General features: G+C 33.5%; 1 protein-coding gene across 1 annotated transcript in view; it reads right to left on the bottom strand.

Moving 5' to 3' along the window:
* Nucleotides 1–1,332: 1,332 nt before the first annotated feature.
* Nucleotides 1,333–10,459, bottom strand: part of LOC106673787 (vacuolar protein sorting-associated protein 13D) — a 46,096-nt gene continuing 36,969 nt past the window's right edge. The window contains 11 exon segments of the mRNA XM_024225489.1: nucleotides 1,333–2,080; nucleotides 2,140–2,302; nucleotides 2,374–2,505; nucleotides 2,563–2,703; nucleotides 2,888–3,000; nucleotides 3,829–4,028; nucleotides 4,097–4,271; nucleotides 4,332–4,721; nucleotides 4,800–5,105; nucleotides 5,179–5,286; nucleotides 6,784–6,965. Coding sequence (XP_024081257.1) covers nucleotides 1,955–2,080; nucleotides 2,140–2,302; nucleotides 2,374–2,505; nucleotides 2,563–2,703; nucleotides 2,888–3,000; nucleotides 3,829–4,028; nucleotides 4,097–4,271; nucleotides 4,332–4,721; nucleotides 4,800–5,105; nucleotides 5,179–5,286; nucleotides 6,784–6,965 — 2,036 coding nt within the window. The 3' untranslated portion in view covers nucleotides 1,333–1,954.

Raw genomic sequence — 10,459 nt, 5'->3', positions numbered from 1 at the left:
AAAAATTCAGCTTGTAAATCTTATTGTTTACGAGATGAAGTAAAAACAATCTGAAATTTTTTTCTATGTATATTTGTTTTCTTTGGAAAATTAAGCTCGTAAATGTCATAGTTTACAAGATGTACCCAAAAAGTAAAAAAAAATCTGAATTCTTTGTCTACGTATTTGTACGTGTTTTCAATGTTAAACACCCTCCCGACTGGCGGAAAATTAAGCTCGTAAACCTCAAAGTTTACGAGATGAACATAAAAAGTAAAAACAATCTGAAATTTTTTCTATGTATATTTGTTTTCATTGGAAAATTAAGCTGTAAATGTCATAGTTTACAAGATGAACACAAAAAGTAAAAAAAAAAAACTGAATTCTTTGTCCATGTATTTGTACGTGTTTTTAATGTTAAATACCCTACCGATTGGCAGAAAATTAAGCTCGTAAACCTCAAAGTTTACGAGATGAACATAAAAAGTAAAAACAATCTGAAATTTTTTTTTAAATGTATATTTCTTTTCATTGGAAAATACCTTGCCGATTAAGGGAAAATTAATCTCGTAAATCTTATTGTTTACGAGATGGACACAATAAGTAAAACAATCTGAATTTTTTCTAATTGTTTTCAACGGAAAATAACCTGCTGATAGTGGAAAATTAAGCTCATAATTCACAAAGTTTACGAGATGAACACAATAAGTTAAAAAAATCTGATTTTTTTTTCTATGTATTTGTTTTCAATGGAAAATTAAGTTTGTAAAGGTCATAATTTACAAGATGAACAAAAAAAAAAAAAAAAAATCTTAATTCTTTTTCCATGTATTTGTAATTGTTTTCAATGGAAAATACCCTACCGTTTGGCAGAAAATTAAGCTCATAAACTTCAAAGTTTACGAGATGGACAAAAAAGTTTTTAAAAAATATAAATTTTTTTCAATATATTTGTACTTGTTTTCAATGGAAAATACCCTGCCAATTGGTGGAAAATTAAGCTCATAAATCTTATTCTTCACAAGATGACCACAATAAGTAAAAACAATCTGAATTTTTTTCTAAGTATTTGTTTTCAACAGAAAATACCCTACCGAATGTCAGAAAATTAAGCTCATAAACCTCAAAGTTTACGAGATGAACATAAAAAGTTTTTTAAAAAATCTGAATTTTTTGAATGTAATTGAACTTGTTTTCAACAGAAAATACCCTGCTGAGTCGCATGTCGCAGCACCTTAACTAACCTCCTTTCGTACTGTGTAACCGATAATGACAAGGACTTATTCTACAACCCAACACAATATCAGAAAAAAAAAATCAATAAAAAAGTTATTTATTTGTATTAACATAAGACTAAATATTTTACAACCTAATCAAAATATAAATATATATATCAATTTAAATTTTTATTTTGTATAAACACAATATCAAGACTAGTGAGCATTAGGACTCATTAAAAAAGTGAAAACGTTTCCTTTGGCCATCAGACTAAAAACAATTATTATACATAGTTAACTAAAAAACATTATATAAATGTCTTGTTTTTACTATTACTGTTTTGATGAGTTAACAAGCAATATATAATTGCACATGAATAAAACATAATAAATCAATTTAATTTAAAGCTCAAAATAAGAAAACATTTTATAAACGTAATGACTAACTTAGAACACAAAAATAAAAATAAAACAAGACATTTAGATAGATTTTAGACAATTATTTCTTTATCACAATATATACAAGAGGTTCTAACCTGAATTTTTTTTGTTATAAAAATATGTATTTAATTTAATTAAAAGTACAAAAACGGTAAACATCGGTCTAAAGTGACCCAAAGAAAAGAAAAACTTAAAAGGCAAGGTTTTTTTTTTTTTTTTTGATTTGAAACTAAATTATACTCTTGCCATAAAAAATTAGCCAAAAAATTATGTACAAATTTTGTCCATTTTTTTTTAAACTCGGGGGATATCACATGCTAGTACAAAATTAGTACGTTCTGTTTTTCTGGTGTCGTCCACTCTTCCAGTACATCACTACGACCCATCAGGGTCTGCTGACGCTCTAAGTGTCTACCTTTGGCAAAATTGAGCTGTTGAGAAACCTAAAAACAAAAAAATTAGAATTTGCGTATTTGTCTATGGCCAATAAAAAAAACCTTACCCAAGAAGCGATGCTCTCGGAGTCACACCTGACTCTTGCGTTCTTTTCGCCGTCGCTCCTCATGATTGAACTCGCATTGTCTACTTTCATAGTCAGTTCTATATAATGCACCTCTTCTTTCGGCGTCTTGGCCACTTTGAGTGGTTTGCAGTAGTAAAGTCCCCTGGAGAGGAAAAAAAAACTCAAAGAATATAACATGAAATGAGGTTTAAAAGTTCAAATTTGTCCACTTACTCTAACTGTTTTTCAAATACGCAAACCAAGCCGTTAGATATCGAATTACAACTGAACACACGGAGGCTCTCGCTTGAAATTACTATTCTCAGGTCTTCGTTGATACTCCTTAAAACTTCATAAGCCATAAACCTAAACAAACAATTAATAATAAAGACCGCTGATTTATCGTTTTAATAAGCATCGTACAGCTCTGAATAATTGTGATTGTTGATCTTGTAGAGGAACTCTTGTCCTTGGCTTTGCTTTTTGTTGTAAGGAGGAAGAAAGCCTGATGGGCTCGTCACACACCTCGGAAGCCTCCGTCTTGATGGGATTTGTTTGCTGGAACTAATGTAAATTTTAATTTGTGAAAAGACAATTTAAAATGGTATTAAAAAAAATTATTTCTATCCATCAATCAATTTGATCATAGGGTACAACATGCCAATTTACAAGAAATATAATTTTAAACTATTTAAAACCTGCGTATGTACAATAATAGTAGAAAAATAGTAAAATTGTTAAGTTCTACCTTTTGCTTGAATCCCTAACGGCACTTGCCGTTTCTGTCGCCAGATCCAAAACGCCGACAACTGGCTTTGTGACCGTCCCTACAATTCCTTTCGCCAGACCGGAAATTGTTCCCTTAAGAATAAAAAATACATAAATCATGATTTTTATTGAGGAATGTTAAGTTATGAAGTAATTTGTAGGGGGCAAGTTTAATATTCTGACCCCGCATTTTTTTTATTGGGGTGTTTAAAAAAAAACCCTGAGACGACAATGAACTTTTATTTTTTTGTCTAGTTTCTCAAGAGTCAAACAATTTTGATCTATCTCTTCAGGATAGTCGAATAAGAATAGGAGCTTAAATATTTCAAATTGTACATAAGAACAAAGTGAACAGTCGGGTCTGATCAAGGAGACTCGTAGCTTAGGGGAGCTGCCTTTGATTTTGAGCTAGGAGTTCATGGTTCAAGCGCAGGATATTTATTTTGTTTATTCATTAATTATTTATGTTTGTTTTTATTATCATTGATTCTCGTTTTTTTTTTTTTTGGGATTCACTATTTTCCCCGGATCAAATAGTGTCTCGCCCGAATATATTATTGATTTCCTGGGGATTCCCTTCTCCATTGAGCATGGCAGAAGTTGCCATATCGTAACAATACTTATAAAGAAAACTCCCGTTATAAAGAACGTAAAAATCCTTATAAAGAAATAGATTTTTGAGAAAAGCAAAAAAAAAAAAAACTGCAAATATCTATCCAAATAAAGTAGGTAGAGAAAGCTGTATGGCGATATGTTAATTGGCGAAAGGGTCAAATGAGGAAATAAGAGTCCGGTACAGGTCAAAAACGCCCGAGTCGCCTCTGTGTTAACATGTTAAGACAGGAATTTTTAGGATATATTTTTACATGGGTTAACTTTAAAACGCAAAATTGTTCGATAAACTAAATGATTTTTTTTTACCTGCAACCCGTCATTGTTGTAGCCGTCGTAAGTCTGTCTAAAGACGCTTGTGACACCGCCGAGGAGACCGAAACCAAATCCTTTGAGACCAGCCATGAGGTGGTCGCTACTCGAGCCGGTCTGGACATCTCTGATCTTTTGTCGCCTCTCTTCGTGAGTATCGTCAAAGACCACACGGCCAATTCCATCGCCGAGTGATTCTTTAAAACGACGTCGTTTAAACAAAAATATTTCTTTGGTGGAAGATTAGATCGATAGAGAAACTTACCAGTAACCTTGGCAGCTGAGTTTGAAAACCCGTGTGCAATGTTTTTAAAAAGATTTGTGACGTTTCCTTCGGACAGGAAGCCAGACACACCTTCAGAAACGTCGTTGATAAAGCCGAGCGGGTTGCCCAAAAAGTCCACTGACACTAGAATAGTAGCCGCCTGCCATTTTAATTCCTAAAAATTAAAAATTCAGTCAAAAAAAGTAAAATTATGAAATAATAAGACAGATCGTACATCCTTGTAATGTTTGAGTATTGAATTGATAAGGAATTGTGGATTCTCGAAGCAATGTTTCCTGTTGAAAGGTTCAAGCTCTACAGCAGCGTCCTCAAATCGGATCAGAGTCAAACCGAGTTTTTTCTTAATCGCCGTCAGTCTATCGCTCAGTTTGTTGCTTGTGATCACGCTCAGACGTACTTGCGTTAGGGCGATTTTCAAAAGGCCAAAATAATACCGTTTGGCATGAACGGATGCCGCTTCAGCTAGTATCCTTCGCGTCTCGAAATCGCTTTCGTCCGTTGTTTCAGTCTCGTCCTCAGAATACCAGCCGGTAAACAATACAAGTTTTAAAAGCAGCCTCTCGTCTATTATTAACGAGCAGTTTTTCACATTAGCAATTAAATGCTGGAAAATAAAACAGAAACAATTTGCAATAAAATGATTTAAATATTCAATAAAAGTACAAATGAGTTGAAAAAATACCTTGAATATATCCGCATTGTAGGATTTTTTTGTTGGCGTCCTCTCGGCTGATATGCTGAACGCTGGTCTTGCAGCCTCATTCGTGTCTGAAGTTCTTGAGATCGGAGTGACGTACAGAACAACCGGGCACTGAGCCTCGAACACTTGATTGTCCACTTGAATGTCTTGTACACTGGCGTCAAAATATTCCGAGTTGGGCATAAGAACTACATTGATCTTTATCGAGCTCAGCCTTGCAAATATAAGCTCCTCAGGAGGATTCCTAGATATGAGGCTTATTCCAAGCGATGGTAGGTCGATAATTAACTACAAAATTTTATTTTTTAAATAATTGTTTATCTGTTTATATCTGAAAATAAATGAAAAAATAAAAACCAACATGAAGTTCTTTGGATTTACTCTCTTCCTTCTCACTACTAGAGGATTCACCTAGAATGTCAACCCAATCGCATTTTCGTGATAATTTTTGAGCTTTGATCCTAGATTTCTGAAAAATGATCATTAAAATCATACTTTGCAAAGGAAAAACAAACTTTTAAACTTAGGCTTAATGCAATGAATTTACAAAGAATCAAGCCTGTTAAGGATAAGGTGACTCCAGACAGGATTCGCAAAATGCTGAGCAAAGGTACGCCGAATCCTGACTAGTAAGGACGGGCAACAATATTCAGTGTTCGCCTTACTCAGCTTATTGTCTGTTTTCTTGTACGCTTCACAAATATTCATGAATTAACCAGACTCAAATTTTCAGCGGCCCAGAAGCTAATTGAGTTTAAGTCTTCTTGAATTCTTACAAGTTCAGCTTCAAGGGGCCAAAAGGAAAGTGAAATTTAGACATCATGCATTAATGCGATGAGAGCAATATTTCATAGATTTAAATAAGCCAAAAACTTTTCTACAATCACGTTAAGTCCATTTTCAGTGGTCCAGGAGCTAATTGAGATTAAGTCCTCCTGAACTCTTGCAATTGCCTCTTGTCAAGTCAAGAACTATGGGAAGGAAAGGTAAATTTGGAAGTCATCTGCATAACGGTGCATTTATGAATTTAGGAATGTCAAAATGTACTTAATCATGTTTTAGTTAATTACAATTAATTAAGGTTTTTAGTTGAGATAAAAAAGTCAATGGCACGAGTGGGATTCGAACCCACGATCTTCGGCTTGATACGCCGCTGCTCTACCACTTGAGCTATCGTGTCCTCGATCCACCCGGACACCAACTTCCCATTTCAACCACACCTTTTGAATTTTCCCTCCTTTTTGCTATTTTTCAAATGTCGTGTAATCAGATTGGATTCTCGACGACAAATGAAATGGCCACGGAGAGCTTTAGTGAAGTATACTTCATTTTAAATCATTAAATTCACTAATTTCATGGTCCGCTTGACCAATTAATATATTACAATTAATTAACATTTTTAGTTGAGATAAAAAAGGCAAAAAGGAGGGAAAATTCAAAAGGTGCGGTTGAGGTGGGAAGTTGGTGTCCAGGTGGATCGAGGTCATGATAGCTCAAGTGGTAGAGCAGCAGCGTATCAAGCCGAAGATCGTGGGTTCGAATCCCTCTCGTGCCATTGACTTTTTTATCTCAACTAAAAACCTTAATTAATTGTAATATATTAATAGGTCAAGCGGGCCACAAAATCAGTGAATTTAATGTTTTAGTTAATGATTATTTGAAGATTGTGAGATGCGGTCTGGTGTGACTTAGGTTTAGGAAAACATTTTCTTTATCATGCCAACGTTTCGATCTGGCCTTCTCAACGAAGCACACATCTACACAGAAAACACTTTGAGTCCTGAAGATGATCTTAATAAAGTTCAAAACGATAAAGAAAATGTTTTTCTAAACCTACGTCACACCAGACCACATCTCACGTCTCCAAATAAACATTAACTAATGGTCACTAAACACCACACGTTTTAGTCAATTTTAAGTAATACATGTTTTAAATATTAATAAAATAAATTTAAATAATAATAACCTTTTGCTCTTTGATGTCGACTATCTTCAGAACCCTGGTTGGACCGTCTGTTACAATGTGGACAGCTAGATAACCCGAGCCGGGCCAGAGCCGCTGCCGGCTCACTGCTTGTTCCAGTGGGAGTCCTTGCTCCGTAGTCTGGTACGTGACGGCCTGGGGTGGCCCTAGGACGGCATCGCTCCCTAAACAATCGTAAGGGGTGAACTACAAAGCTTAAAATTTAAGCTGAAAAACTAACGAACAATGAGGACTGACAATAATTTTGATACAGGCACAAAACACTATTTACATGATTACATTCTTAATGTATTCATAGGCTGGCAAGAAATGTAAATGATCCTTTATGATCTATGTTGATTAGGCTCAATGAATTGGTTTTTAAACAATTTTTTTTTCTTTAATATTTCATTATGATTTATTAAAAATAAATAAACACTTTAGACTAATACGCAGAATATTGATGAAAATGGAAAAAATACTGGAATGCAATGAACGGAGAGAAAAATGGTGTATCAGTTTGACCAGGGCAACAACATACAAATATAAATAGTCAGTCCAAACAAAATGAAATAAGAATGTGACTTCTCATTTATTTACTATTTATTTGTATCCTGTATATGAATATACATATTACAAATTGTTCTTTGTGCTATAAAAACCCAGACACAAACGCTAACAATACGGTCAGCACTGTACAAAGATGACAGAAGCCAGATGATGTCAGAACTCAATTTGTTATCGACTTAAGTACAAAGGGTGCGGTAGGCTCTCAGGATGGGAAAGAGATTGAGCAGTTGGGTAGGATGGGCTGAAGATTCGATTACAAAAGGAATATTGAGGTCATTGTAGATAGCGAGATTAGAGACATAGAAGGTGCATAAAGAATTCTTCTGAGGACTTTTCCTTGAATGCTTGAATTATATGGATATTAGAAGGCTCAGCGCTACTCCCACAGTATGTCCAAATAGGTCGAAATAATGTTTTTTTACTGTGGTTTGTCCTTTACCATCTGATTTTGGTACAAAAAGTGTTAGTAGTTGTCAAAGTCGTCCGATTAGTTCTTCAGTCTACTAAGTAGAGTTAGTAGTTTGCTCATAATGTATGGATGTGGATAAGGTTCATTTGTCTTTGTTCAGCTTCATTTTCCAAATTTTATATCATTCTTCATTGAGCTCAAGATGCCCCTGAATATTTGAAGTTAGGAGATAAAATTACAGTATTGTTGATAGGTTATTAGGATGTATTGGTAGATCAGCAGTAAAATAAAGATGAAACTATTTATTTTGGTTGTTGTTGAATTTGTCATGTAATGGGAGGGGATTTGTTGAACTTCACAACATCTTAAGAGTATGCTCCGTGCTCCAAAACCTTGAAAACGCAGCATTGGTATGAGCAATAAAAAGTAAAACAAAGAAAGAGGTTGTGATGTTCAACAAATGCCCTGATAAATAAGTACAACTCCAAGAATGCTCCTGGATTTTGGGCAGATGCATGGTCTTGTCTCTGAGAACTTATCGTCTTACTTTGTCGCAATGATTTGAAGATTAGTTAATAAGGAGTCGATAACTTTTTTAATTTTTATAACCCTGTTAAAAGCACTGCACACTAAGAACACATCTGAGCTCTCTGTTCTCTAAAACATAGGAAGTGGTATTGTCTGAAGCATTGCTGAATTCTGTTATGACGATGATGGAAACTGAATGAGGAAAGAATAGTTATATGAAAATCTAGGATGATTGTAAAATTTGAAGTCAAAATTATCAAGAAAAAAACGAGTATATAACCCTGACCTAAACTATTATCTTATTTTTAAACAATATTTCATGTTTTAAGGTAAGTCAAAATGGAAATTTTTTTCTACTGATTTTAACATTTCTGAGAAATTTTAAACATTGAACCTGCTTTTCAACAACTAATTTGGTTCGTTTTTAACAAAATGATTGTTGTTTTTATCTAATCTAACATAGATTAAACTTGTGATTTGGATTATAAAAAGAATAAGTATAAATTGTCCATAAAAAATGATTCATGATGCCTTAAAGCTTCCAACATGTGATATGTTGTAAATGATATTTACAACTACTTGAACATATTCAAAAATAAAATTATAATTTTAATAAATAGTCATTCAATAAAATATAAAATATATACATATGTTTACACTTTAAAATGAAAAACTTTTGGGTTGTCTGGAAGATAATGTATGTTTACAGTTTTACCCCAATAAACTGTTTATGTTCGATGGATTATTCTTTTGTATGAATGTCAACACTTTTTAATCCTCTTCCAAACAAAAATGTTTCTTTACCTCAGTAGCATTTCATTACTTGGGAATAATTAAGATGTCAATGTGTGATTTTCATATAATTTCGTTTTTTCGAAATTAAACTCGATTGGAATGGTGCCTAAATGGACAGAAACATTATTAAAGTCTGGGGCAAGTACTGTTTTCAGAAATGGGTTAAACAATTTCAAAAGGGAAACTTTAGACTTGAAGACAAAATTCATGGAAGGACTTCTTCCCTAGATGATGATGTTCTGCTTTTTAATTTAAAAAAGAAGAAAATTTTAAAACGACTGTTCAAGAACTTGCAGAAATTTTTCAGTTAGCAAAACGACTGTCACTGACTACCCTAATACAATTGGAAAGGTGAAAAAGCTCAAAATTTTGGTTCCTCATGCATTAAACAATTGCAAAAAAAAAAAAAAAATCATCATTATGAAGTTTATGCAACACTTCTTTGCTGAAACAGAAATGAACTTTTCTGGATCGAATTGTTACTTGTGATGAAAAGTGGATTCTTTAAGGTAACAGCAAGTGGCTCGACAAAGCAGAAGGAGCACCACATTTTCCAAAATCCCAACTAATAAAAAAAAAGGCACTGGTGAATCTTCGACGGTCTGATTTACTACAGCTTCTTGAATCTTGGCGAAACAACGTATTGCTCTCAAATTGAAGCAATGCACAAAAAATTGGCAGTATTGAAGCCATCTTTAGCCAAACAGAAAAGGCCGATCCTGTTACACGACAACACTCAGCCACAAGTCAACAACATGAAATATATATATTTTTTTCTTTTTTTTTTTTCTTTCGAAAAGGTAGATTGGGGATGAAGCCAGGAAGACAGAAACAACATTTATTTTCTTGTCGAGCTTTTGGCAGAATATATCGCCTTCATCAGGACTCTATTAACAAATTAACATAAGTAAATTTTCAAATATACAATTTTCAAATTTTCCTTAATTATTAACTCGAAAAAAATCGTTATACTATATGAACAGGTACATGTGTGGATAACGGATAGCCGGTAGAACCCACCTTCGATAAACGAAGGTAATAAATATTCCTAAATGTGACAGTATTGGCAACTGGCTCAATCTTCAATCTATAAAAAATTCCCTAACATTTTGGTATCAAATATCACAAATTATACAATTAAAAGAAAACCATAAATTAATTTGAAACAATCCTAAAATTGTGATAGCCTTAAAATATAAGAACAATTTGGGAAATATGATTTTTTCAAAATTGAAATCAAAAGTGCCAACACAACTGTGTAGCAATGTTGTGTATAAATTGTGTTGTAACGAATGTAGTGCAGTGTATTATGGTCAAACTAAACAATTATTGAAAAATAGATGTAAACAACACGCCTACGACGTTAGAGATGTAAAT

Source organism: Cimex lectularius, unplaced genomic scaffold, assembly GCF_000648675.2.
Source record: "Cimex lectularius strain Harlan isolate CLEC.00 unplaced genomic scaffold, Clec_2.1 scaffold6, whole genome shotgun sequence".
NCBI classification, from domain to species: Eukaryota; Metazoa; Arthropoda; class Insecta; order Hemiptera; family Cimicidae; genus Cimex; species Cimex lectularius.
Note: the sequence above shows the minus strand (reverse complement) of the source record. Positions and strands in the feature narration are given on the sequence as shown.